Raw genomic sequence first — 27,112 nt, 5'->3', positions numbered from 1 at the left:
TTCTGGTTTTTTAATTTCAAAATGACTTTGAGTTAGCTGGTCCGCAAGATTGGGTGCCCTCCTGTAGGAGACAAGGGGATAGTCTCCAATTGTTGTTCCAATGTCTGGGTCTTTGCTTAGTACGTGCCAGTACTTCATCATCGCTTTTTGTATCCTGTAGCTTTCTTTACTGAAAGTCATTACCATCCTGGGTTGATCAGATGTTTTATTAGCTTCAACTTCTTGTGTGGCAACAAGGCTTTTTTTGTTGATGAGGGTGTCTTCTCTTGATTTGCATCTTGCTCTTGTTTCACATGCAATAAGATCTGTTGTTTTGTAACCTCTCTGTTTGAAGCGTTCTTTTGTTTCCTTGAATTTCAATTCCATTTCTTTTTCCTCAGAGCTATTCCTTTTCATCCGCAGGAGCTCACCATACGGAATGCTCTTTTTCAGTTTCTGTGGGTGAAAGCTCAAACCGTGAAGAATACTATTGGTTGCTGTTTCTTTTCTGTGAACGGTTGTTTGAATCTTTCCATCTGCTATGTACACCTTTGTGTCTAGGAATACAATTTCTTTCGCACTGATGGTATGTGTAAACTTTAACCCCACTGAATTCTGGTTGAGGATGTTGAAAAATGTGAGGAATTCTGCCTCTGTGCCCTTCCACAGGAGGAACAGATCGTCTATAAAGCGTAGCCAAAGGGCTACCTTGGCCATGTGATGGTCGTTTTCCTCTCTCCAAGCCACGCTCTTCTCCCACCACCCCATGGTGAGATTTGCGTAGCTTGGAGAGAAAGAAACTCCCATAGCTGTGCCACAGCATTGTTTATAGATGGTTTTGTTGAAGAGAAAAATATTGTTGAACAGACACAATGTGATCATTTCCATGATCATTTTCGAGTGTTCTCTCTGGGTGATCGGTTGTTGGTCCAAAAAATATTTGATCGCTGTTAGTCCAATATCGTGGTTTATAGATGTGTACAATGATACCACATCGATGGTCACTAACAAGTAATCTGTCTGCCATTCAGTTTCCATTAAGGTACGAAGGAAATCGCCCGTGTCCTTTATGTAGAAGCTTAATGTTGGTACTAGTGGAGCTATAAAATAATCCACATAGCTGGATACGTTTTCATAGAGGCCACCACAACTAGAAATTATGGGCCTTCCAGGAGGCTTATTGAGAGTCTTGTGTACTTTTGGTAAAAAGTAAATGGTCGGAATGATTGGATTTTCGACCGTTAAGAATTTTCTTTCCGTGTCGGTGATTAGGCCTTTTTCGTACCAGCCATTTAACTTGGTTTCAAGTTCATATTTCATGATTTCAGTTGGATTTTTGGTTAGTACTGTATAGTTGTTAATGTTTTTCAGTTGTCGCATGGCTTCCTCTACATATAATTCTTTTTCCATGATCACAATATTCCCGCCCTTGTCCGCAGGTTTTATTTCTATTTGGACGTTGTTTTTCAGGCTAGATATTGCTTGGCATTCGCCTATAGTTAGATTTTCTTTTCTCTTTTTGTTGTAATTCTTGGGCATTTCTTCGATCTCATTTATAACCAGTTCATAAAAGGTATCAATTTTATTGCCTGGATAGAGGATCGGACAGAATTTCGATTTCGGTTTGAAATCTGTTGGTTGTCGTTTATTAGATTTGATATTCATTTCATCTAATACTTGAGTGTCTGTTATTTCAGCTTGTTCCATTTCATTTGCCAGTTCATAGGCAACTCTTAACTGTGGAACTTCCGAGGTGCGATATTCTGAGTTCATGTTGGTTGAAGCGTTATCTTCTTGCAATTTGGTCTTGCTGATAGGTTTCTTGGCAAAGAATTTTTTTAATTTCAGTTTTCTTGTGTATTTGTAAATGTCTATTTTGGTTTCCGTCGTATCATGATGAGTTTCAGGACAAAAGGAAAGCCCCTTGTTTAGTAATTTCATTTCTGTTACTGTTGGATTGTATTTTGAAAGATTTATTACTAGGTTGGGGGTTGTTGTGGAGTGTTGTCCTACTTCCTCTTGATCGTGCGGGCTCTTAGGTTGTATCTGCTTCCATCTGCGTTTGCTGCGTCTTGTTTTGCGCTTGGGTTTCCTGGAGCTTGGGCTCTTCTCCCTCTGGATCGGTTTCGATATTGACCTCGGCCCCTGCTGCTGCTTTGTGGTGTTTGCTGCACATGATAGAGCAGCTGTATTTCGTCTAAAAAAGACATTCTACGAAGACCAGGGCGTCTTTGTTCGCCCTCACTGAAATCAGATTCAGATCCGCTTGTTTGTTCACCAGGTGTCAATGTTCCCGTTGCCCACTGTTGTTTATAAATGTCATATTTTCTGGCAAAGGTTAGAATGGTGCCACATTTTTAGTCCTCTTGATCCCTACAAAATTTACGTTGTTTGCGTGTCTGTACATCCTCTTCATGGTTGTCTAGGTTTTTTTCCATATCACTTCTTAGTTTTTTAATTGTGCCAGATTCCTCATTTAGACCTGTTATTTTCGATTCCACTTCCGCGATTTTTTTGTGTAGTTCTTCCACTTCTATTCTTGCATATTTAATGATTATGAGCATCATGTTATTGGAGCACCCCATGTTGTTGTTGCCCCATTCCTCAAGCATTTCAGGCTTGGTGTCTGGGTGGTTAGGCAAGGTAAAAATACGAAGACATCTTGGTACCATCTTGAGTTCTACATATTTCTCTAATGTTAAGATTTCCCATTCTCTGGAGATTTCTTTCCTCATTAATTTTTCCAGTTGTGTAAATAGCATTTTACAAGTAGTTGGGATCGATTGTGGTGTTGCAACTGTTTCATCTCTATTTTCCCGTGCTGTGTCTGTTTGGAAAATGCTTTCTGTTTTGGTCACTCTTTTGACTCTCCTTTCCTCCATTGCTTGTGCTAATTATCACAGTTACTGTATACCGGGTTAAGTACGTTTGTGAAGGCGTTTCAGGGCACCGTTTCACTTTAGCTGATGGTTCGTTTTTTAGAAGGTGGGTAAATTTGTAGTATACCCCTTGTCACTATTGCAATGTACTGCTATCAAGGGAAAGGGTCTCTGTGCAAGTAAGTCTCTGATACTTATGTCCTTGTTGAACGTATGAAATATTAAGCACTTGACACTTGTCACTGCGTCTTCCTGACTTTGATAATTGCCAGATGCGTGTCTCTTACCTGGGAGACTCCCGGATCGCGCAGGGTCCTCCGACTCGGCGCGTTCGGCGCTCAACCTGGTGTACACACGCTGCCGTTGTTTGTTCTGCTGGTTTCCGTGGCGTTGCAGAACAGCTTTGCTCGGCGTTTCTTTTCCGCGGTATGTCGGAAGACGGGCTCTCCGCTGTATGTGATTACTGCATACAAGTTGTCCTGTCGCAGCGGGAGCGCTTGTCAGTCGGTGCCAGCGATGGGACCAGGGCAGTGTCCCAATTCATGAATTACCAAAAACTCGCTGCACACACCTTGATATTTGTTGCAGTTTCTTTATTTCAAAACGTGACAAACACCTACGCGTTTCGAACCGTAGTTCCTGTTCACGGTAGCTTGCATGTGGGGTCCCTTCATTATTTCTATACATTACAGCCTCTGAGCACGCCCCTGATTGATTGAGGCATGCTGGGACATGTAGTTTTGACTGATGTTTATGCCATTGTGTTTCTGTTGATGTCGCGGGTTTTTGCAGCATTGGGGCGGTGTTTGACGTTACGGCATGAAAAGCGTGTCCCCAGTTTACTAGGACTAAATCGCTTTGTGACGCTCGTGATTACACATGCGTATATAATCAGCTCTCTGTTTACCTGAGAGTTGATTGCAATGCGTAACTGTATGGACTGCCGTCCTATGTATGTGTATATGTATATGTATATATATATATATATTCACTCCGATCTCCTGCACAGGCCATACGACGTGAAGGAATCACGAGCCTCTCCAGCCGGGTAGGTTCAAAGTATTTTTAATGGGCACAAAAAAGACGCGTTTCGAGCGCACAGGCTCTTGGTCACATATATATATATATATATATATATATATATATATATATATATATATATATATATATATATATATATATATATATATATATATATATATATATATATATATATATATATTGAAAACATCTCCTACTGAGGACACTACTGCCTTTAACACCCTTATTGAAAGAGCAGCCAGTAATCAGGACGTCGAGCTACATGCTGACCCTGTGGAGGAAGACTTTCTGGTCGACACCTTTTCCACTTCAGAAAGAACAGTCAAGACCCTGCCCATGCTAAAAGGGGTCCTTAAGCATGCTGGTGACATTTTTAAGGACACCACTAGGGCCAGGGTGTTAAACCCAAGGATTAAAAAGAAATATAGACCGGCACCTGTGGACCCTACTTATATAAGGGGACAGTTGCCATTGGACTCATTAGTTGTTTCTAATGCACGTAAGGGAGCAAACTCCCAGACTACAGGTGATGCTCCTCCTCCTGACAAAGAGTCAAAAGTTCTGGAAACTTCAGGAAAAAGGGTGGCTGCGCAGGCGGCTAACATCTGGCGCATTGCCAACACTCAGGCACTCTTAGCCAGATATGACCGGTCCCATTATGATACTCTTGAGACACTGTTGCAACACCTACCAGATCAGTACAAGGAGGGTGTAGAACTACTAATCCAAGAAGGGAAGCTTATAACCAATGCTTCCATCAAGTGCGCGCTAGATGCCGCTGACACTGCAGCCAGGGCCATCAACACTAGCGTTATGTTAAGGAGACATGCCTGGTTGAGAATCTCTGGATTCAAATCAGAAATACAAACTTCTATCCTCAATCAGCCAGTTAACCCGGACTACTTATTTAGACCGGAGGTTGACACCACCCTTGAAAAAATAAAAAAAGACACAGAGACTGCAAAGTCTATGGGGGCTCTGCAGTCGCAGCAGTTTCGGGGTGGCTCCTTTCGTCGCTCCAATACTAGGGGCCCTTCAAGAGGCCAATCCACACAACAGACACAGTACAATAAAGGAAGTACACAATCCACCTACAATAAGAACAACCGGGGTGTATATCGTGGAAACCACATCAAGGGCAGAGACAGAGGAAAGAGACCGAGGAAACCGTTCCAGATCCTCTGCCAACAACAAACAGTGACGCCCTGTCACTGCCCCCGACCATATAACACCTGTCGGGGGGGGGGGGGGGGGGGGGGGGGGAAGACTACAACAGTTCATGCCAGTCTGGAAATCCATCACCACGGACAGGTGGGTGAGAGACATTGTCCAGTACGGGTTTTGTCTGGAATTAACATCCACTCCACCCAACATCCCACCAAGACACCGTCCTATGTCCGCAGAGCACTTACACTTATTGCAGCAGGAGGTCGTCCGCATGCTGCAAAAAGGGGCCATAGAGCTCGTGCCTGTAGAAGACCAAGGCTCAGGGGTGTACTCTCTGTACTTTTTAATACCCAAAAAGGACGGGTCTCTCAGACCTATACTGGACCTCAGGCCTCTAAACAGTTACATTCTGTCAGAGCATTTTCATATGCTCACCTTACAGCAGGTTCTGCCGCTACTCAGTCAGGGAGACTTCCTCGCAACACTGGATCTAAAAGATGCGTATTTCCATATACCCATACTCCCATCACACAGACAGTATCTCAGGTTCACTATTCAAAATCAACATTATCAGTTCAAAGTCCTCCCTTTTGGTGTAACGACGGCACCCAGGGTGTTTACAAAGTGCCTGGCGACAGTAGCAGCACACCTAAGGAGACAGCACATACATGTCTACCCTTGTCTGGACGACTGGCTTATTCAAGCAAAGACGGCCCAGCAGTGTGCCAGCCACATGTCCCACACCATTCATCTTCTTCACAGTCTGGGATTCTCGCTGAATTATCCGAAGTCACATCTTCAGCCCGCCCACGTGCGACAGTACCTGGGCGCGACAATAAACACTCTGGCAGCCAAAGCTCAGCCAAATTCAGCGAGATTAAACAGCATGCAATTGCTGATACAAAAATTCAGACCTCAACACTCGCCTACAGCAAAAGTGTTCATGCAGTTGATAGGCATGATGGCCTCCTGCATCTTCATAGTCCCGCACGCGAGACTACATATGCGTCCGCTTCAGGAGTGCTTGGCACGTCAGTGGAATCAGGCTCAAGGACAGTTAAAAGACCTGGTGTTGGTGAGCGGTCGGGCATTCAACTCTCTGCATTGGTGGAACCCACAAAACCTTTGCAAGGGCCGACCGTTCCAAGAGCCTATGCCACAGATTATACTGACGACGGACGCGTCTCTCCAGGGATGGGGAGCTTATGTACTCATCTACACAGTGCAGGGACTATGGACAGCACAGCAAAAGAAGATGCACATCAACCTTCTGGAACTGATGGCAATCTTCATGGCGATGAAAGCTTTCAAAGTACACTTGTGCAACAAGGTTGTGTTGATCCGGACAGACAACATGACTTCCTCCCTGCTTCTGTATGTAGTACATGGCACACACTCTCCACAGTTGTCTCATCTGGCTCAGAGCATGTGGAAGTAGGCCATTCAGAGGAACATCTTCCTCATGGCGGAACACCTCCCGGGCAAAGACAACCAGATGGCGTATCTGCTCAGCAGACACAGCCACCAAATGCACGAATGGGAGATGCATCCATCAGTACTCCAGCCGTACTTCCAGCAGTGGGGTCATCCAGAGATGGACCTATTCGCCACAAGGGAAAACGCAAAATGCCAAAGCTTCGCCGCCAGGTTCCCACATCCGCAGTCACAGGGCAATGCGATATGGATGAACTGGTCAGGCAGATTTGCGTACGCTTTTCCCCCAGCGCCTCTAATACCGCTGGTGGCATGCAAGCTGAAGCAACACTCGATGACACTCATCCTGGTTGCTCCAACGTGGGCACGCCAGCCATGGTACACCACGCTAGTAGAACTTTCTGTGGTACCGCATCAACGACTGCGGCTAACACCCAGACTTGTAACGCAGAGCCATGGCGAAATTCAGCACCCAGATCCGCAACAGCTCAACCTGGCGATCTGGCTCCTGAAGTCTTAGAATTTGGCTACCTCAACTTGCCACCGGACTATATGAACATCATTAAGGAGGCAAGGAGACCCACAACCAGAACTTGTTATGCGGCTAAATGGAAGAGGTTTGTCATATATTGTAACAATAATGACATCGACCCACTGGATGCATATATTCAAAAGATTATCTGTTATTTGCTGCACCTATACAGATGCAATCTGGCATACAGTTCCATTCGTATACATTAATGCGCAAAAGCAGCTTATCTTCAAAACAGGCAGCACCTCTCACTATTCAGAGTGCCTGCCATTAAGGCTTTTCTGGAGGAACTCAAAAGAATGATCCCTCCCAGACACCCACCTTCACCAGTATGGAACCTGAATGTGGTCCTCACCAGACTGATCGGACCACCTTTTGAACCTCTACACTCTTGTGAGATTCAATTTCTTACCTGGAAAGTTGCTTTCCTAGTAGCCATTACCTCACTAAGAAGAGTTAGTGAACACCAGGCACTAACCATTCAAGGGCCATTCATACAGGTCCACGCAAATAGAGTTGTACTACGCACCAACCCTACGTTCATGCCTAAGGTGATTTCGCAGTTCCACATGAACCAAACCATAGAACTGCCCGTTTTCTTTCCTAATCTAGAAAATGTCGCGGAGAGATCTCTGCACACATTAGACGTCAAAAGAGCTCTTATGTACTATATAGACAGAACAAAGGATTTCAGGAAAACAAAACAACTGTTTGTTGCCTTTTCTCCACAGCACAGAGGCAACCCCATTTCCAAGGCAGGAATAGCCCAATGGATAGTTAAGTGTATACAGATTTGCTACGCAATGGCTAAACGCACACTAACCATTCCTCCAAGAGCACACTCCACACGTAAGTTAGGAGCATCCATGGCTTTCCTGGGGAATATTCCTTTAGAAGAGATATGTAAGGCAGCCACATGGTCCACTACACATACATTTACGAGACACTACTGTGTAGATGTGCATTCAAGACAGCAGGCAGCTGTAGGACAGGCTGTTCTCAAAACTCTTTCAGACTGCTGCAGCTGGCACGGGCAGCCGCCGCTAATAGGAGGGACTGCTATGTAATCTATGCACAGATATGAATTCAGCAGCCCACATGCCTCGAACCGAATATGCTACTTACCAGTATGCATCTGTTCTTGGCATGTAGGGCTGCTGACATTCATATCGGCCACCCTCCTCCCCAGCGCCTGTAGCAGCTGTAGCACTCAGAATTACTATGGAGCATGGACATCACTCACTGTATTACACTCCATCTCTGCCACAATGGCGAAAAATAATCTGAGGATGCCCATGCGCACTGTAGTCCAGGGGAGGAGCCACCTATCGCGTGATAGTTCGAAGACTCTTCCAGGACAACAATGTGCAATCATCCGGACCCAACACTAGGCGGCGATCTATGCACAGATATGAATGTCAGCAGCCCTACATGCCAAGAACAGATGCATACTGGTAAGTAGCATATTCGGTACCTGCACTTATTTTTCCCCATTTAAAGCACTGAGCTAAGCTAATTCTATTAAATGCATGGGATGAGGATTATATTTCAAACGCCCTTCACTGCAAGACGGCAAATAGAAAAACGTAAACCACTCACATTTCCCAAAACAGCCAGTTGGGAAAAAAACACTACAAAATATCGTGAAACATCAGTAGCCAAAATGAAGGCAGCGGACCAAAAGTTGCCGCATCTATCCCATGTCCCTAAGCGATTACCAGCATGAAAAATTAAATCCTGTTTGTACACAATATCCACATCTGCTGCCTCAATGCAGCCCAAAGATGACATTTCAATTTTTACAGAGTATAGGTGCACCACAATTAATTACAGTAATAGGAAATTCAAGAGTATATTCAATTGTTCGCTTTCTTTTCTTATTCTTCTTAAAATTGTCGCCAATTTACAGCAGAAACAGCCAGTGTATTTCATCCATAACAATACACTTCTTCAGGGCAGACTATGTTAAAAAGTTAATGTCGTCGATTATGGTTTAGAAAAGCAACTTCATTCGTGGTCCCAAGATAGTGACAGCACATAAAAACATGAGTCAGCGAATCTTTGAAATCCCTTCCCCCCACATCCCCCAAAGCAAATGGTGCTAGACTGTAATTATCCACAGGCATCTATATATTAATATTCCGTCCGATTTCCAGAAAGCAAGCATAAACTATGTTGTGTGTAAATGCAAGGGGTCCATCCACCCAGTTATGGGACTATGATTGGTGCTGTAGACCGCAGCTGTACTGCCGGCTAGTACTCTCTGCAATTGTTGTATGGGGTGTACTAGACGGCAGTCCTGTTGTGGTCTACGGCACCAATCATAGTGCCATAACTGGATGGGTGGAACCCTTTAATTTACACAAATCATATATGCTTGATGACTGTCACCTGCGTTCGGGAGTTCAAGGATTCACTAACTCGTGTTTTTGTGCTGTTACTCTCTTAGGACTACGAATGATGTTGCTTTTCTGAACCATAATCGCTGACATGAACTTTTGAATATATTCTGCCCTGAAAAAGTCCATTGTTCTGGATGAAACGCATTGGTTGTTACTGCTGTAAATTGTCAACTATTTTCAGAAGAATAAAAAAATAAAGAAAATAATAGAATTTACTCCTGAATGTGTTCTTGATTTTCTTTTTACTGTCATTAATTGTGGTGCAGCTATACTTAGTAAAAATATTATGAAACATCCTTAACCAATCCAGTGTCTATGAACCCAGAAGCGAACCCACCATGTGCCTCATTGTAAGAAAAGTCAAGCGCACACAACCTAAATTAGTTGATAGGTATTGTCTTGTGTCATGAAAGGATAAGATCAAACTCAAATGTTATTGTCTTGTTTGTTTTTTATTCATCTGGTGAGAAGCTCCCCTAACCAAAAAGGGGAACTTTTCTTTCACAAGAAACCAGCCTGGTAAAGCGCACAATTTTAAAGCCAGCAAAAAAATATTGTCGAACAAAAGGCAAACCATCTAAGGTGACCATGCAGAAAAGCCAGATTTCCTACAGACAGGCTTTTTTTGCTGAGAAGCAACTGGAAAAAATTAGGGTGGGCAATGCATTAAAACATTTTTTTAAACAGATAGTGGATTTTGTTTCTTTGGTGGTGAGCCTGCTTAGAGAAAAGAGCAGTCCTACCACTGAAATATGGCACTGGTCCTTTTCGGACACTAACTTCTCCACTTTTACCCAGGCTGATGCAGATCTCATGTGAGTGTAAGACGCCTTGTCTGCTCCAAGAACAGCTTATTGCACCAGACCCTTGTTCTGCGGATTTCCTTTGAAGCCCCTAACCAAAGGGCTGCAGCACAGTGTTGTTCACAGGGTGCATTGCGTGTCGCCCTCATTTGAGGTCTGAAAATGGGGTCTAGAGATTGGGAAATCCCAGTAAGGTTCCAGAAGAACTGTAAATGCACTTGTTACCTGGATACGTGGCACTAGGACCACTTGATCTGCACCCCCTGGTCTGGGCCGCAGTCTTCTGAATCCTAATCAAGGTGGGGTGGGGACAGTCCTAGTTTAAGCTCGTCCTCCGTCCTTGAAGGGAGCCTTTGTTGTTTCTTTTGGGTTTAGTCTCTACTAAAGAACATTAGAGCAGGCAGATCTATTCACACGAGCCAGCCTGGCACACCACGACCCAGAAGTGGGCCCCGTGCTCTCCGTGCCACTGGAGTCAAGCTATCCAGGCTGATGAGGGCTGAAAGCCCGAAACCGGTCACAGGGTGCTTGTTTCCAGTCCAGGGAGGACCTGGCTTGGCAGTTCGGGCTGGACTGTTCCCATGGGGCACAGGGTCAAGACTGATTTGCATATGGCTGGGTTCAAGCTGGAGTGGCATGGAGAGCAAAAGAAAGATGGATTTAGGCCAGATCTCTGTACTGCGTGAATGTATGACAGTTCTGCATTCTGTCCATCAACTGTTCTTTTTGCTTTGGTCACCCCCAGTACTGTGAGCAGATCTATTCACATGAACCAACCTGGCACAGCACGACCCATAATTGTCAACGGAGACCTCCCAGGCCGTCCCCAGCCCATTGTGGACAACGGAATGACTGTCTGGCCTTGCACCTGTGACAGTTTCAGCCTTACATTAGGATTCACCCTGTTGGGGGTCGCTGTGGGAGTGCTGCGGGGCAGTGAGGCGGGCTGGGGGAGTCTAGGCTGGGGGAGGGGGGGGGGGGGGTAGTGGAGTCTGACGTACGATGTCCACGAGTAAAGTAAGTAAATAAAACTATTTACCTTGTGCTCGATGCTTTGCCAACTCGGCGATGCATCGAGCGTAAGGTAAACGGTTTTATTTACTTACTCGTATGTCCAACTCTACTACCCCCCACTTTGCCCCTCCCCCACCGCCCGCAGTACTCCCGCTGCGAGCCGCCACTGCACCTCCTTTACCCAGAAGCCTGGTCTCCTATGGAGAAGGGCAGCGCCCCCTCTCTGCTGTGAGGGGGGGGGGGGGGGTCACGTCGGCTTCTGTGACCTGTCGTATCCTTGTTCTGTAGAGCAGCGACCCCTGTCTGCACAGTTCAAGGGGAGCATTGCTCGCGCCCAGACATTCCAAACCATTGAACAAGTAGTGTGTGTGGGGGGGGGGGGGGGGGTCGGTCTAAGAGTCGAGGCCCTGACGATGCAGAAAGGTGATTTTTAATTTCTAAGCACAAACTCCACCGGCCCATTGGAGGGGAACAATCCCCCTAGGGTTACCAGAGGGTGAGCTCCGTTCTTGTTTTCAGTGATTTGTTCCCGCCCATCCTTGGCCCCCGGGGTGGGTCCTGCCTGAGCCAGGCTGCAAGATTGCCCTCGAGCACCGGCACTTACGGCCAGAGGGGCAGCGGGGTTTGCAGGCTTCGTTTGCGATTGTGTAACATGACCCCCCCCGCCCCCCCCCCCCCCCCCCCCCCTCCCCCCCCCCCGGGCCCTCGGTCTGCGTTGAGTCTGTAATCCCTCGGACTGATGTAGAAACCAGTTTATCGCGGAGGGTTTAAACTGAAGGGGGTGGGGGGGGGGGGGGGGGGCTGTTCTTCTTTTCCGTTATTAAACTTTCTCCTCCCGCTGCTGACAGCTCAGACAATGGACGAGGGCGGGCCTGCGCTTCATGAACTGCTTTTCTGTGCCTGCTTAAGGGGATCCGGGGCTTAACGTGTCTGACCTTTATCCAGAAAGACCCTGCCCCGCCCCTCTACTGTGTGTGACCCTCGAGGTCAGCCTCTGCAGCCGGCTCCCCTGACGCGGGTCTGCCCCCGGCTCTTGTGGTCGTGCTGACAGACGGCATTCCTTCTTCAAATGCCGGACTCTTCTGTTGATCTTAAACTTTGGGTTTAGTTTTCTGCACATTCGAGGTGTAGCGGCCTGGCTTTGGGTTCTGGACATCGAGGTGCTTCCAGATTGTTTTGCTTCCTGTGGGGGAGGTGGAGGGGGATGCTGTTTAATATATTGACATTCCCGCTCCAGCCCTCTCCATGCCCTGCAGCGGGAGTCCACATTCGCTGCCATGCACCAGCTCTCCACCTCTCCTTGAAGGCAGCAGGCAGTGCTCCTGGCTGTGGGCGGTGGACCCAGCTGCCCTCTCCTTGTGTGGAGGGCGAGCTATGTTCCCAAGCTCCTCTCTCCCCTGCCTCTCTGTCCCTTCGAGGTCCCCTGCCTCTCCTCTGTCCCTTCGAGGTCCCCTGCCTCTCCGTCCCTGCGGGGTCCCCTGCCTCTCCTCTCTGTCCCTGCGGGGTCACCTGCCTCTCCTCTCTGTCCCTGCGGGGTCACCTGCCTCTCCTCTCTGTCCCTGCGGGGTCACCTGCCTCGAGCTGCATCTTCTTGTGGGATTCTCAGTGTTTCAAGTCCAGGCTTGCAGTTTATTTCAAAGACTGGGAGGCTTACTTTCTGCAGCAGGGGCATTTCTCCGCTCTCCTTTGCTAGGTGTCTTGTCATGAGGGGTCCTACCTGTATTACCGAGGCGGAGATGGCTGCTGGGATCGGGCAGACCACGCTGCTATCCTGTTAGACCATGTGTGAGGGGGCCACAGGTGACGCCGGGGCTACCAGGCCCCAACCGTGGTGGTAGTTTTAGGGTGTCGCTTGTGTCCTGGCATACATGCCAACATTTCAAAAAGGGAAAATGGGAGATCTAAAAAAAATCAGGACAATGTAATTCCCCATTGATTTTTGTTGAACCAGAGGCAATTTCAGGCACAAGACCGCCAAAATAAAGGCCTTTTTGGCTTCAAACATCGTTAGTCTCCCGCCTGAACCGAATGCATTGGCATTTATGTCCTGGGGGGTCCACCATGCGGCTCTGCAAACTGGGCCATGTACAACCCTTCTGCACTGGATTCTTGTATTATTACTGAAAGCAAGCAGTCTCAGGTGTGTCAGAGACTGCGCCGCCTGCTCTATTTGAGCCGTGGAGTGGCGCCCCCTGCCGGGGGCACCACTGTACAAAGATGAAACAAATTACATATACACAAAACATTAGGTCATGGATGTCCACTTTTGAATACAATTGTAACAACCGGATGAAGTATTCCCTTGTTTTTCTTGAGACTTTGTGTGGACGGATACACGTAAAGAGCGTCGACGTTTCAACCCTATATCTTAGTGCAGACTCATATGCATCTGTGTCGGGTCTTCATCAGGACTCATGAAGGGGGTGGGACAGCCTGAATGAACGAAAGAAGCAGGTTTACTTCCTTCTGTGGGTCCTTTTTTGGTAGAATATCAGCCGACAAACTCTAAAACCATTCTTGAAGTAGTGAATTCTTGTTTGCTTATTTAGCGATCTTCTACACCAGCCGGTGGAAGGATCTGTGAGGGTGCCGCCGTAGCGAGGACGGAAGAAGTGGTACCCTTAGTCAATTTTTGACTAAACTTTTTTGATCATTTTTGATCTTTCTTCAAAGTCGAACGATAAGCCCTGCGTCGACTGCAGCCGACTGATGTCGGTTACCAACCTTCATCGTCGGTGTCTACATTGCCTGGGGCCCGACCACGATGACAAGTCGTGCACCGACTGCCGGGCCTTGACGTCTAAGGCTAGGCGGGAGCGGTCCCGCAAGCGCCTCGAGCTCCGGCAGTCGGCCCGCGCCGGTCGAGGTCTCGGTCCGGAAGAAGGTCGAGGGACCGGTCGCGGGGCCGGAGTCATCACGGCTCGGAGGGTCGACACCACTCCTCGAGCTCCAAGTCCTCAGGTAAGAGGCACAAGAAGTCGAAGAGGCGACATCACTCTTCCGACTCCCCCTGGCGCTAGCGCGACGCGGCCGGGGGTCCGAGCGACACCGGCTCTGCCGGAGCCGCAGGCGTCGCGGCCTGCTCCATACCCGCCGGTCCCTGGGCAGAACGCGACGCCAGAGGAGATCGATGCCATGAGGTCGCTCACTCCTCCGTCGGGTTCCGCGGCGCCTTCGGGCCAAGCGGTTCCGACTGGGAGCCCAAGCGGGCCAGGTGCTTTGGCCCCGGCGCCGTCGGGTGCTTTGGCCCCGGCGCCGTCGGGTGCTTGGGCCCCGGCGCCGTCGGGTGCTTGGGCCCCGGCGCCGTCGGGTGCTTTGGCCCCGGCGCCATGGGGTGCTTTGGCCCCGGCGCCGTGGGGTGCTTTGGCCCCGGCGCCGTCGGGTGCTTCGGCCCCGCCGCCGCAGGGCCCCGCTGGATCCGGATCCGGGTCGTCGCCGGTCAACCTTACGGCCACGCCAGCCCCTAGGATGTCGCCCCAGGCGCCGTCGTCCCCGGTGACAGTATTCCATCCGGTGTGGGCTGGATACAATGGACTCGCTAGGCAGAGTGATGGCAACGATGGTGGCGATTCGTTGCCACGCTTGGCTGAGGTCCGCCAACTTTTAGTCTGATGTCCAAAATACCCTTATGGACATGCAGTTTGATGGCGGTCGCCTCTTTGGCGACAAGGCAGACAGTGCGCTTGAGCGCTTTAAGGACTCCAGGGCTATGGCCAATTCCTTGGGCCTGTCGGCCCCGCGCCAGCAAACTGCTGCCTTTCGCTCCTTTCGTGGCCAAGGAAGGGGCGCCCCACATGTCCTGCCAGCCACGGGCCGCAGACTAACATCCAGCGCGGTGGCGGACGTGGTAACCGCCGTGGCGGTGCCTGGGGACAACGGCGAGGCCAGTCCACATCCACCCCCACAGCATCTGCCTCAAGGCCCTCCTAGTCCGAGCTTTCAGTCCCACGTGACGCCAGTGGGGAGCAGGGTTCGCCATCACCTCCTCCACTGGCGCAACATCACATTGGAAAGGTGGGTGCTGCAAATCCTCCAAAGGGGCTACTCCCTCCCCTTCGAGGCAACCCCTCCAGCCATGCCACCGCAGTAACACCGCGTGTCGGGTGATCACTTGAATCTTCTGCGAGAGGAAGTTACGGCCCTCTTGGCCAAGGGGGGCATCGAGCGCGTTCCTGGGCCAGAAGTAGGGTGTGGTTGTTACTCCCACTACTTTCTGGTTCCCAAGAAGGGCAAAGTACACCCTATCTTGGACCTGCGGAATGTCAACGGCTTCCTCCGGAAGGAGAAGTTCAAGATGCTGACACTGGCTCAGGTCTTGGCTGCCCTGGACCCGGGAGACTGGATGGTAGCGTTGGACTTGCAGGACACCTATTTTCACATCCCCGTCCTGCCGGCACTACCTGTGGTTCACTGTAGGCCACAAGCACTTCCGTTGTCCCTTCGGTCTTGCCAGCGCCCCACGGGTGTTCACGAAAGTGATGGCGGTGGTCGCAGCTCATCTGCTCAGGTTAGGGGTTTCAGTCTTCCCCTACCTCGACGACTGGTTGTTGAAGGCGCGCTCGCCCCAGACAGTAGTCGGCCGCCTCCAGACTACGGCCGACCTCTTGCACCTGCTGGGGTACACCATCAATGTGCCGAAGTCACACCTGTGTCCCTCTCAGAAGCTCCTCTTCATCGGAGCGGTTCTAGACTCTACGCAGTTTCGGGTTTATCCTCCCGAACAGCGGGTTCGGGATATTCAGACTCTGATTCCGATCTTTCAGCCTTTATCCCGAGTCTCGGTCAGCTTGACGCTGCGGCTTCTGAGTTTATCCATTTGTATTTCTTCCTTGAGTGACTTTACAACTTGTACATTTGCAAAATAATTTGTTTGTATCTCCTCCTTGTGTGAATCTGCAACTTGTACATTTGCAATTTTTCCGTTTGTATCTTTTTGTTCGTAATCCTAAGTCCTTATGTATCGTAACTGGTTCTATGTAAAGCGCTCTGACCCCTTCGGGTAATGTTCGTGGTATATAAAATTGCATTAAATAAAGAAACAAATAAAACTGTCTGAGGAGGTTCCTGATCTCTGATGCATGTTCCCTCCCGTTTTGTGCCTGTGTGTCTCTGTTCTTTACCAAGTGGGAAGTGTCACTGGCGTCTGCTGTAGCAGATAAACCATGGTCCAGTGATGCAGCCTATGTGCGGCTCTGTCCTTTACTGAGTGGGAAGTGTTACTGGAGACTCATGTACAGGATAAGCCATGGTCCAGTGGTGCAGCCTGTGTTCGGCTCGGTTCTTCACCTAGTGGGAAGTGTAACTGGAGTCTCCTGTAGAATATAAGCCATGGTGCAGCGGTGAAGCATCTCTGCGGCTCGGTTCTTCAAGTGGGAAGGGTTCCTAGAGTCTCCTCCTGTAGAGGATACGCTATGGTCCAGTGGCGTTCCTTGCAGTGTTTCTTTGATTTTATTTTTTATCAGGTTATGCTCCTGCCTGGCAGCCTTCACTCTAGCATCTGACACTTTATGAAACTCAACGTCTTGGGCCAGGCCGCCCTCTGAAGCTCAACAGCTTCTCTGTTGCCAGACTGCCTCCTGTTGAAGCTTAAAAACTGCGCTGTCAGTCTGAAAATGGCCCCAGGGGCAGGCCCCTTGACCCTCGGTAAGGGTCAAAGGTCTGTGCAGGCTCCTGCCCAGGCATGTGGCCATAGCTGTGTTTTCTCGCAGCCGGTAACTGCCTGTCAGCTGAGCCATCAAAGCACAGCCATTCCCAATCTCCAGGCTGCTCAGCTGTCCTGTCATTCGTCTTGGATTTCTTCTCATCTTTCTGAATGCAAGGCTTTATATTTTAAACCGAGGGTGGTGTGTAGACACATGTATCATGTTTGGGCTGTGTCCCCAGTGCTCGGCTAATCTGCCATGAGTTTTAAATAGGTTGTTTTGCATGGCTTGAGAAAGGCGGGGTGATGCTTGACGAACACCTCTGGATGCAGAATGTTATTTTCTTAATCCGCATTACTTCCATGCAGGAAAACAATCACTGGTCCCAAAAATCTGTAGGGTACGCAGCGAAGATATCCACCACTCAACATTGGCTTAACCCCTTCCATGCTGGTGACGAACCCCAGCCGTCATGCACTACGGTGCTCGTGTGCTGATGACGGCTGGGGTTCGTCATGGCCCGCCCCTGTTCGTTTGTTTACCGCACGGGGGCGGAAACGGGCCAGCAGGGAAGGGGTTAAACTCCTAACCGCACTCAATGTCCAACCCACCATCGTGGACTCAGCAAAATCTTTAGGCATAACACTCGACACCAATCTCAACATGCAGCAACATATCAGCAAGGCAACAAAGGGAGCGAACTTCCAGATCAATACTCTGAGGAAACTTAAACCCTACCTCCCAGCCAAAGACTTCCAAACTGCTGTACAAGCACTAGTCATCCCACGAATTGAATACGGCAGCACCGCCCTCTGCGGACTCCCACTAACTACAACCGCACCACTAAAAGCGTCTCTAAAGGCTGCAGCGAGACTCATCACTGGGTCAAAAAAGCACTCCCACATTACCCCTGACTTGAAGTCCCTGAATTGGCTGCCTTTTGAAGCCAGAATACATCTGAAAATCGCCTGCATGACACACAATGCGGTACACCTAAACTCACCCGGCTACCTTGCTCAGAAATTGTCAATCTCTGGGGGAATCAGAAACACGAGAGGCACAAACAATCTTCTGCTGAAACCTCGAAGATTCCGGAAGGAAAAAACATACAAGCGCTCCTTCTCAGGAATGGCACCTAGGATTTGGAACTCACTCCCTCCCGAAACCAGGCTTATCTCCTCCACTACACTCTTTAAAAAAAGAAGTAAAAGCTATCCTCATGGCTAAATACACTTGAACTACTATCTCAAACCCTATTAACACCCTGCACTGATCTGTATTACTTGCTTGACCCCTTTACTTATTTGTATGAGTTGTCTTATCACTCACATGATTGGCTTTGCAGTCACCTATTTGTATTATTTGTACTGTATGATCTACTGATTTACCTATTTGACTTTGTTCCCTCATGTACCCTTCTATGTAAAGCGCTCTGATATCTGCGAAGATCTTGTTCGCGCTATATAAAACTTTGAAATAATAATAATAATAATAATGCAGGAGCTGGCCACCTCCACGCTGTACCCGTGACTGTGGAGGGCTCATAGTTGCATTCTCTGCACAGTCCTCTGGTGGTCTAGGGGCTTGGAGGGCTCATAGGTGCACTCTCTGCACAGTCCTCTGGTGGTCTATGGGTTTGGAGGGCTCATAGTTGCATTATCTGCACAGTCTTCTGGTGGTCTAGGGGCTTGGAGGGCTCATAGGTGCACTCTCTGCACAGTCCACTGGTGGTCTAGGGGCTTGGAGGGCTCATAGGTGCACTCTCTGCACAGTCCTCTGGTGGTCATGGGGCTTGGAGGGCTCATAGGTGCACTCTCTGCACAGTCCTCTGGTGGTCGAGGGGCTTGGAGGGCTCATAGGTGCACTCTCTGCACAGTCCTCTGGTGGTCTAGGGGCTTGGAGGGCTCATATGTGCACTCTCTGCACAGTCCTCTGGTGGTCGAGGGGGTTGGAGGGCTCATATGTGCACTCTCTGCACAGTCCTCTGGTGGTCTATGGGCTTGGAGGGCTCATAGTTGCACTCTCCGCACTGTCCACTGGTGGTCTATGGGCTTGAAGGGCTCATAGGTGCACTCTCTGCACAGTCCTCTGGTGGTCTAGGGGCTTGGAGGGCTCATAGGTTCACTCTCTGCACAGTCATCTGGTTGTCCTGGGGCTTGGAGGGCTCATAGTTGCATTCTCTGCACAGTCCTCTGGTGGTCGAGGGGCTTGGAGGGCTCATATGTGCACTCTGCACAGTCCACTGGTGGTCGAGGGGCTTGGAGGGCTCATAGGTGCACTCTCTGCACAGTCCTCTGGTGGTCTATGGGCTTGGAGGGCTCATAGGTGCACTCTCTACACAGTCCTCTGGTGGTCGAGGGGGTTGAAGGGCTCATAGGTGCACTCTCTGCACAGTCCTCTGGTGGTCTATGGGCTTGGAGGGCTCATAGGTGCACTCTCTGCACAGTCCTCTGGTGGTCTATGGGCTTGAAGGGCTCATAGGTGCACTCTCTACACAGTCCTCTGGTGGTCGAGGGGCTTGAAGGGCTCCTAGTTGCATTCTCTGCACAGTCCTCTGGTGGTCGAGGGGGTTGGAGGGCTCATATGTGCACTCTCTGCCAGTCTTCTGGTGGTCTAGGGGCTTGGAGGGCTCATAGGTGCACTCTCTGCACAGTCCTCTGGTGGTCTATGGGCTTGAAGGGCTCATAGGTGCACTCTCTACACAGTCCTTTGGTGGTCGAGGGGGTTGGAGGGCTCATAGGTGCACTCTCTGCACAGTCCTCTGGTGGTCGAGGGGCTTGGAGGGCTCATAGGTGCACTCTCTGCACAGTCCTCTGGTGGTCGAGGGGCTTGAAGGGCTCCTAGTTGCATTCTCTGCACAGTCCTCTGGTGGTCGAGGGGGTTGGAGGGCTCATATGTGCACTCTCTGCCAGTCTTCTGGTGGTCTAGGGGCTTGGAGGGCTCATAGGTGCACTCTCTGCACTGTCCTCTGGTGGTCCTGGGGCTTGGAGGGCTCATAGGTGCACTCTCTGCACAGTCCTCTGGTGGTCTAGGGGCTTGGAGGGCTCATAGGTGCACTCTCTGCACAGTCCTCTGGTGGTCTAGGGGCTTGGAGGGCTCATAGGTGCACTCTCTGCACAGTCCTCTGGTGGTCGAGGGGCTTGGAGGGCTCATAGGTGCACTCTCTGCACAGTCCTCTGGTGGTCGAGGGGCTTGGAGGGCTCATAGGTGCACTCTCTGCACAGTCCTCTGGTGGTCTATGGGTTTGGAGGGCTCATAGGTGCACTCTCTGCACAGTCCTCTGGTGGTCTAGGGGCTTGGAGGACTCATAGGTGCACTCTCTGCACAGTCCTCTGGTGGTCTAGGGGCTTGGAGGGCTCATAGGTGCACTCTCTGCCAGTCTTCTGGTGGTCGAGGGGCTTGGAGGGCTCATAGGTGCACTCTCTGCCAGTCTTCTGGTGGTCTGACTCTAGGGGCTTGGAGGGTGGCGGGCTCATAGATGCACTTTTTGCCACAGTGTCCTGGTGGTCTAGGGGCTTGGAGGGCTCATAGGTGCACTCTCTGCACAGTCATCTGGTGGTCTCGGGGCTTGGAGGGCTCATAGGTGCACTCTCTGCACAGTCCTCTGGTGGTCGAGGGGCTTGGAGGGCTCATAGGTGCACTCTCTGCACAGTCCTCTGGTGGTCGAGGGGCTTGGAGGGCTCATAGGTGCACTCTCTGCCAGTCTTCTGGTGGTCGAGGGGCTTGAAGGGCTCATAGTTGCATTCTCTGCACAGTCTTCTGGTGGTCGAGGGGCTTGGAGGGCTTATAAGTGCACTCTCTGCCAGTCTTCTGGTGGTCGAGGGGCTTGGAGGGCTCATATGTGCACTCTCTGCCAGTCTTCTGGTGGTCTTGGAGGTTGGCGGGCTCATAGGTGCACTCTCTGCCAGTCTTCTGGTGGTCTGACTCTAGGGGCTTGGAGGGCTCATAGGTGCACTCTCTGCCAGTCTTCTGGTGGTCTTGGAGGTTGGCGGGCTCATAGGTGCACTCTCTGCCAGTCTTCTGGTGGTCGAGGGGTTTGGAGGGCTCATAGGTGCACTCTCTGCACAGTCCTCTGGTGGTCTATGGGCTTGGAGGGCTCATAGTTGCACTCTCCGCACTGTCCACTGGTGGTCTATGGGCTTGAAGGGCTCATAGTTGCATTCTCTGCACAGTCCTCTGGTGGTCTAGGGGCTTGGAGGGCTCATAGGTGCACTCTCTGCACAGTCCTCTGGTGGTCGAGGGGCTTGGAGGGCTCATAGGTGCACTCTCTACACAGTCCTCTGGTGGTTGGAGGGCTCATATGTGCACTCTCTGCACAGTCCTCTGGTGGTCTAGGGGCTTGGAGGGCTCATAGGTGCACTCTCTGCACAGTCCTCTGGTGGTCTAGGGGCTTGGAGGGCTCATAGATGCACTTTTTGCCACAGTGTCCTGGTGGTCTAGGGGCTTGGAGGGCTCATAGGTGCACTCTCTGCACAGTTCTCTGGTCGTCTAGGGGCTTGGAGGGCTCATAGGTGCACTCTCTGCACAGTCCTTTGGTGGTCGAGGGGCTTGGAGGGCTCATAGGTGCACTCTCTGCACAGTCCTCTGGTGGTCTATGGGCTTGAAGGGCTCATAGGTGCACTCTCTGCACAGTCCTCTCATGGTCTATGGGCTTGAAGGGCTCATAGTTGCATTCTCTGCACAGTCCTCTGGTGGTCTATGGGTTTGGAGGGCTCATAGGTGCACTCTCTGCACAGTCCTCTGGTGGTCTAGGGTCTTGGAGGACTCATAGGTGCACTCTCTGCACAGTCCTCTGGTGGTCTATGGGTTTGGAGGGCTCATAGTTGCATTCTCTGCACAGTCCTCTGGTGGTCTAGGGGCTTGGAGGGCTCATAGGTGCACTCTCTGCACAGTCCTCTGGTGGTCCTGGGGCTTGGAGGGCTCATATGTGCACTCTCTCCACAGTCCTCTGGTGGTCTAGGGGTTTGGAGGGCTCATAGTTGCACTCTCTGCCCAGTCCTCTGGTGGTCTATGGGCTTGAAGGGCTCATAGTTGCATTCTCAGCACAGTCCTCTGGTGGTCTAGGGGCTTGGAGGGCTCATAGGTGCACTCTCTGCACAGTCCTCTGGTGGTCGAGGGGGTTGGAGGGCTCATATGTGCACTCTCTGCCAGTCTTCTGGTGATCTAGGGGCTTGGAGGGCTCATAGGTGCACTCTCTGCACAGTCCTCTGGTGGTCTAGGGGCTTGAAGGGCTCATTGTTGCATTCTCTGCACAGTCCTCTGGTGGTCGAGGGGGTTGGAGGGCTCATATGTGCACTCTCTGCCAGTCTTCTGGTGGTCGAGGGGCTTGGAGGGCTCATAGGTGCATTCTCTGCCAGTCTTCTGGTGGTCGAGGGGCTCGGAGGGCTCATAGGTGCACTCTCTGCCAGTCTTCTGGTGGTCGAGGGGCTTGGAGGGCTCATAGGTGCATTCTCTGCCAGTCTTCTGGTGGTCGAGGGGCTTGGAGGGCTCATAGGTGCACTCTCTGCCAGTCTTCTGGTGGTCTTGGAGCTTGGAGGGTGGCGGGCTCATAGATGCACTTTTTGCCACAGTGTCCTGGTGGTCTAGGGGCTTGGAGGGCTCATAGGTGCACTCTCTGCACAGTCCTCTGGTGGTCGAGGGGCTTGGAGGGCTCATAGGTGCACTCTCTGCCAGTCTTCTGGTGGTCGAGGGGCTTGAAGGGCTCATAGTTGCATTCTCTGCACAGTCTTCTGGTGGTCCTGGGGCTTGGAGGGCTCATTGGTGCACTCTCTGCCAGTCTTCTGGTGGTCGAGGGGCTTGGAGGGCTCATATGTGCACTCTCTGCCAGTCTTCTGGTGGTCTTGGAGGTTGGCGGGCTCATAGGTGCACTCTCTGCCAGTCTTCTGGTGGTCTGACTCTAGGGGCTTGGAGGGCTCATAGGTGCACTCTCTGCCCAGTCCTCTGGTGATCTATGGGCTTGAAGGGCTCATATGTGCACTCTCTGCACAGTCCTCTGGTGGTCGAGGGGCTTGGAGGGCTCATATGTGCACTCTCTGCCAGTCTTCTGGTGGCCTTGGAGGTTGGCGGGCTCATAGGTGCACTCTCTGCCAGTCTTCTGGTGGTCTGACTCTAGGGGCTTGGAGGGCTCATAGGTGCACTCTCTGCCCAGTCTTCTGGTGATCTATGGGCTTGAAGGGCTCATAGTTGCATTCTCAGCACTGTCCTCTGGTGGTCTAGGGGCTTGGAGGGCTCATAGGTACACTCTCCGCACAGTCCTCTGGTGGTCTAGGGGCTTGGAGGGCTCATAGGTGCACAGTCCTCTGGTGGTCTATGGGCTTGAAGGGCTCATAGTTGCATTCTCTGCACAGTCCTCTGGTGGTCGAGGGGGTTGGAGGGCTCATATGTGCACTCTCTGCCAGTCCTCTGGTGGTCTAGGGGCTTGGAGGGCTCATAGGTGCACTCTCTGCACAGTCCTCTGGTGGTCGAGGGGGTTGGAGGGCTCATATGTGCACTCTCTGCCAGTCTTCTGGTGGTCTTGGAGCTTGAAGGGCTCATAGTTGCACAGTCCTCTGGTGGTCTATGGGCTTGAAGGGCTCATAGTTGCATTCTCTGCACAGTCCTCTGGTGGTCGAGGGGGTTGGAGGGCTCATATGTGCACTCTCTGCCAGTCTTCTGGTGGTCTATGGGCTTGAAGGGCTCATAGTTGCACACTCTGCACAGTCCTCTGGTGGTCTATGGGCTTGAAGGGCTCATGGTTGCATTCTCTGCACAGTCCTCTGGTGGTCGAGGGGCTTGGAGGGCTCATAGGTGCACTCTCTGCCAGTCTTCTGGTGGTCGAGGGGCTTGGAGGGCTCATAGGTTCACTCTCTGCACAGTCATCTGGTTGTCCTGGGGCTTGGAGGGCTCATAGGTGCACTCTCTGCACAGTCCTCTGGTGGTCTAGGGGCTTGGAGGGCTCATAGGTTCACTCTCTGCACAGTCATCTGGTTGTCCTGGGGCTTGGAGGGCTCATAGGTGCACTCTCTGCACAGTCCTCTGGTGGTCTAGGGGTTTGGAGGGCTCATAGGTGCACTCTCTGCCAGTCTTCTGGTGGTGTAGGGGTTTGGAGGGCTCATAGGGGCCCTCTCTGCACAGTAGTCTGGTGGTCTAGGGGCTGTTCCTCTTCATCCTCCCATGTGTTGAATGAAGGCTAAGTTTGGACTGTTTCCCAGACAAACTTCGGCAGCTGCCTGATCTATTGTACCGTGAACTCGTTGTTTGTTGACACTGCTGCTAGGCCAGGCATGAGGTACTCTCTCTGCTGGTCTTTTTGTCTCTTGGTGTGTCTAATTGTAGCCCAAAGCGATGGTAGCCAAACTGTCTTGAAGTGATGCGTATTGGGCTCAGTGGCTTCGGTGTTCAGGGCTCGTGAGGAGCGAAGGTACCACCAGCAACCTGCACATAAATGACTTGAGCGGATGCTGCAGAGGAGTTGTGAAGAAGTTTAAACATTCCTCTCGCCCATCTCCAACCTCCGTGTGCAGCTCGATGCCGGTGCGCCCCCAGATGAAGTCCGATGCTTCCAGTGGTTTCGGCCTTTTACACGCGTGGTCTACCTATGCGCAGATATGACGGTCATGCTCCACGTTTTTTTATAGCAAGTGGTAGCATACCCTTCAATCTTTCTCCCAGTTTAAAGTCCATGGCTGAAGTTCAGTCTGAGGTCCTCCATCACAATCTCAGACGAAGGAAACTCCCTTCACGTGAGCCATTCCCTCACCACCTGATGCCTCTGGAGGTCCACCGTCACAACCTTAGATGAAGGAAACTCCTTCACGTGAGCCAATTCTTCACCACCTGATGCCTGTGAAGGTCCACCGTCACAACCTTAGACGAAGGAAACTCCTTCACCTGACCCATTCCCTCCCCACCTGATGCCTGTGGAGATCCATCGTCACAACCTCAGACGAAGGAAACTCCTTCGCGTGAGCCATTCCCTCCCCACCTGATGCCTGTGGAGATCCATCGTCACAACCTCAGACGAAGGAAACTCCTTCACCTGACCCATTCCCTCACCACCTGATGCCTGTGGAGGTCCACCGTCACAACCTTAGATGAAGGAAACTCCTTCACGTGAGCCAATTCTTCACCACCTGATGCCTGTGAAGGTCCACCGTCACAACCTTAGACGAAGGAAACTCCTTCACCTGACCCATTCCCTCCCCACCTGATGCCTGTGGAGATCCATCGTCACAACCTCAGACGAAGGAAACTCCTTCGCGTGAGCCATTCCCTCCCCACCTGATGCCTGTGGAGATCCATCGTCACAACCTCAGACGAAGGAAACTCCTTCACCTGACCCATTCCCTCACCACCTGATGCCTGTGGAGGTCCACCGTCACAACCTTAGATGAAGGAAACTCCTTCACGTGAACCAATTCTTCACCACCTGATGCCTGTGGAGGTCCACCGTCACAACCTTAGACGAAGGAAACTCCTTCACCTGACCCATTCCCTCCCCACCTGATGCCTGTGGAGATCCATCGTCACAACCTCAGACGAAGGAAACTCCTTTGCGTGAGCCATTCCCTCCCCACCTGATGCCTGTGGAGGTCCACCGTCACACCCTTAGATGAAGGAAACTCCTTCAAGTGAGCCATTCCCTCCCCACCTGATGCCTGTGGAGGTCCACCATCACAACCTTACGACGAAGGAAACCCCTTCACGTGAGCCATTCCCTCACCACCTGATCCCTGTGGAGGTCCACCGTCACAACCTCCGACAAAGGAAACTCCTTGCACGTGAGCCATTCCTTCACCTCCTGACATCGCAACCTTAGACGAAGGAAACTCATCACATGAGCCATTCCTTCACCTCCTGATGCCTGTGGAGGTCCACTGTCACAACCTTAGATGAAGGAATCTCCTTCACGTGAGCCATTCTTTCACCTCCTGATGCTGTTGTTGGGTCACCTGGGATGTCTGTAGATGTTCAGTTTAATCGGATTCAGTATCCACGCACCATGCTGAGCCAGCCATTTGCACCCATGCGGGTCTTTCAGATTATTGTACGGCTGTGCCTTCCATCAGTTAACCTAGTGCACGCGCTTTCTGTAGCATTACGGAGCAGGGACGGACATTGCTGCCTAGAAATGGGTCTATGGTTTGCTTGTTCTGCACACAGTACCGACTGAATCTTCCTTTGAGATCCTAAAAGGTGAGGGTTGAGGTAAGAAATAAAGCATGACTTTGAGGAATTGAGAGTTGGGCCATAGACCGGTGGGTATTGCAAATAACGATGGGGAGTGATAAGTGATCGGGGCAGGTTAGTTGGGGCTTGTAACTGGGGCGCTGGTGACTTGCTGGACTGAACTGAAAACCGAGCAGGGTGAGGCCACAAGCACAGGAGGGCAGCTTCTTGGAGCCGGTATGTCCCTGCCTCTGTAGTCTTGAAACTGTGTGATCGTGTATGCTATTGAGCGATGCGTTAGTTCTCGTTTTTGCAATTTCTAAATCGTATGAATATTATTCAACTGCAGAACATTTTCATGAACTTTTCCGGGTAGGCCACTTCCAACCCATGGAACACGTTAAAAAGAAAAATTGTATTTGCACATTTGAAGTGGGTTCAAAAGGGAACAAAGTTTAGAGCTTTGTCGTGTGGCAGGTTCCCAAATTCTTAAAATACACCTGTTTACTGTGGGAAATGAACGACGTTTTCAAGATTCATTGCATAATTTCTCCAGTGTTGTGTAAACGCCTTGTTAAGTGCTGTTCTTAGATGTGCTGTTTCCAGGTGCTTGGTTTAGGTCAGAAGCCGAGGTTGACGAAGATTGCTTTTGATGCTGTAGCCTTGAACTTGCCACTGCAGGGGCGGTTCAGAGGACTTGCTGCTCAGATCACATCACTTCACCACAGTCTTCAAATCTTTTCCTCCCTCCCGCTCTCTCTCCACAGGGGAACTTGGTAGATTTCCTGAAGCTGACAGGCTGGCGTGGCTCCAAAGTGCTGTACTTTGGCGATCACCTCTACAGTGACCTGGCGGTAAGTCCTTTCTTGTCAATCCTTTGTAGTCCTGTTAGCCTGAAGAATTATTGGGTGGCACGCATGCCCCTTAAGAGTGGGTCGCGCTCTCAGCAGAGCCTTGGCGACGAGCTGTTAAGTGTGTCAGTCAGTTGGAGCTTGTCGGAGTCTAAAGATGAAGGTGGCTTCAGGAGGCTCTTCAAGACTCGGCTGTTTAGACGAGCCTACGAGTAAGTCCC

General features: G+C 50.8%; 1 protein-coding gene across 1 annotated transcript in view; it reads left to right on the top strand.

Annotated features, from left to right (window-relative positions):
• The window catches only part of NT5DC2 (5'-nucleotidase domain containing 2), a 184,223-nt gene that overhangs the window by 133,603 nt on the left and 23,508 nt on the right, over nt 1–27,112 (top strand). The window contains exon 11 of the mRNA XM_086940247.1: nt 26,808–26,894. Coding sequence (XP_086796373.1) covers nt 26,808–26,894 — 87 coding nt within the window. The remainder of the gene's footprint in view (nt 1–26,807; nt 26,895–27,112) is intronic.

The sequence above is a fragment of the Lissotriton vulgaris genome, chromosome 10, assembly GCF_964263255.1.
Source record: "Lissotriton vulgaris chromosome 10, aLisVul1.2, whole genome shotgun sequence".
NCBI classification, from domain to species: Eukaryota; Metazoa; Chordata; class Amphibia; order Caudata; family Salamandridae; genus Lissotriton; species Lissotriton vulgaris.
Note: the sequence above shows the minus strand (reverse complement) of the source record. Positions and strands in the feature narration are given on the sequence as shown.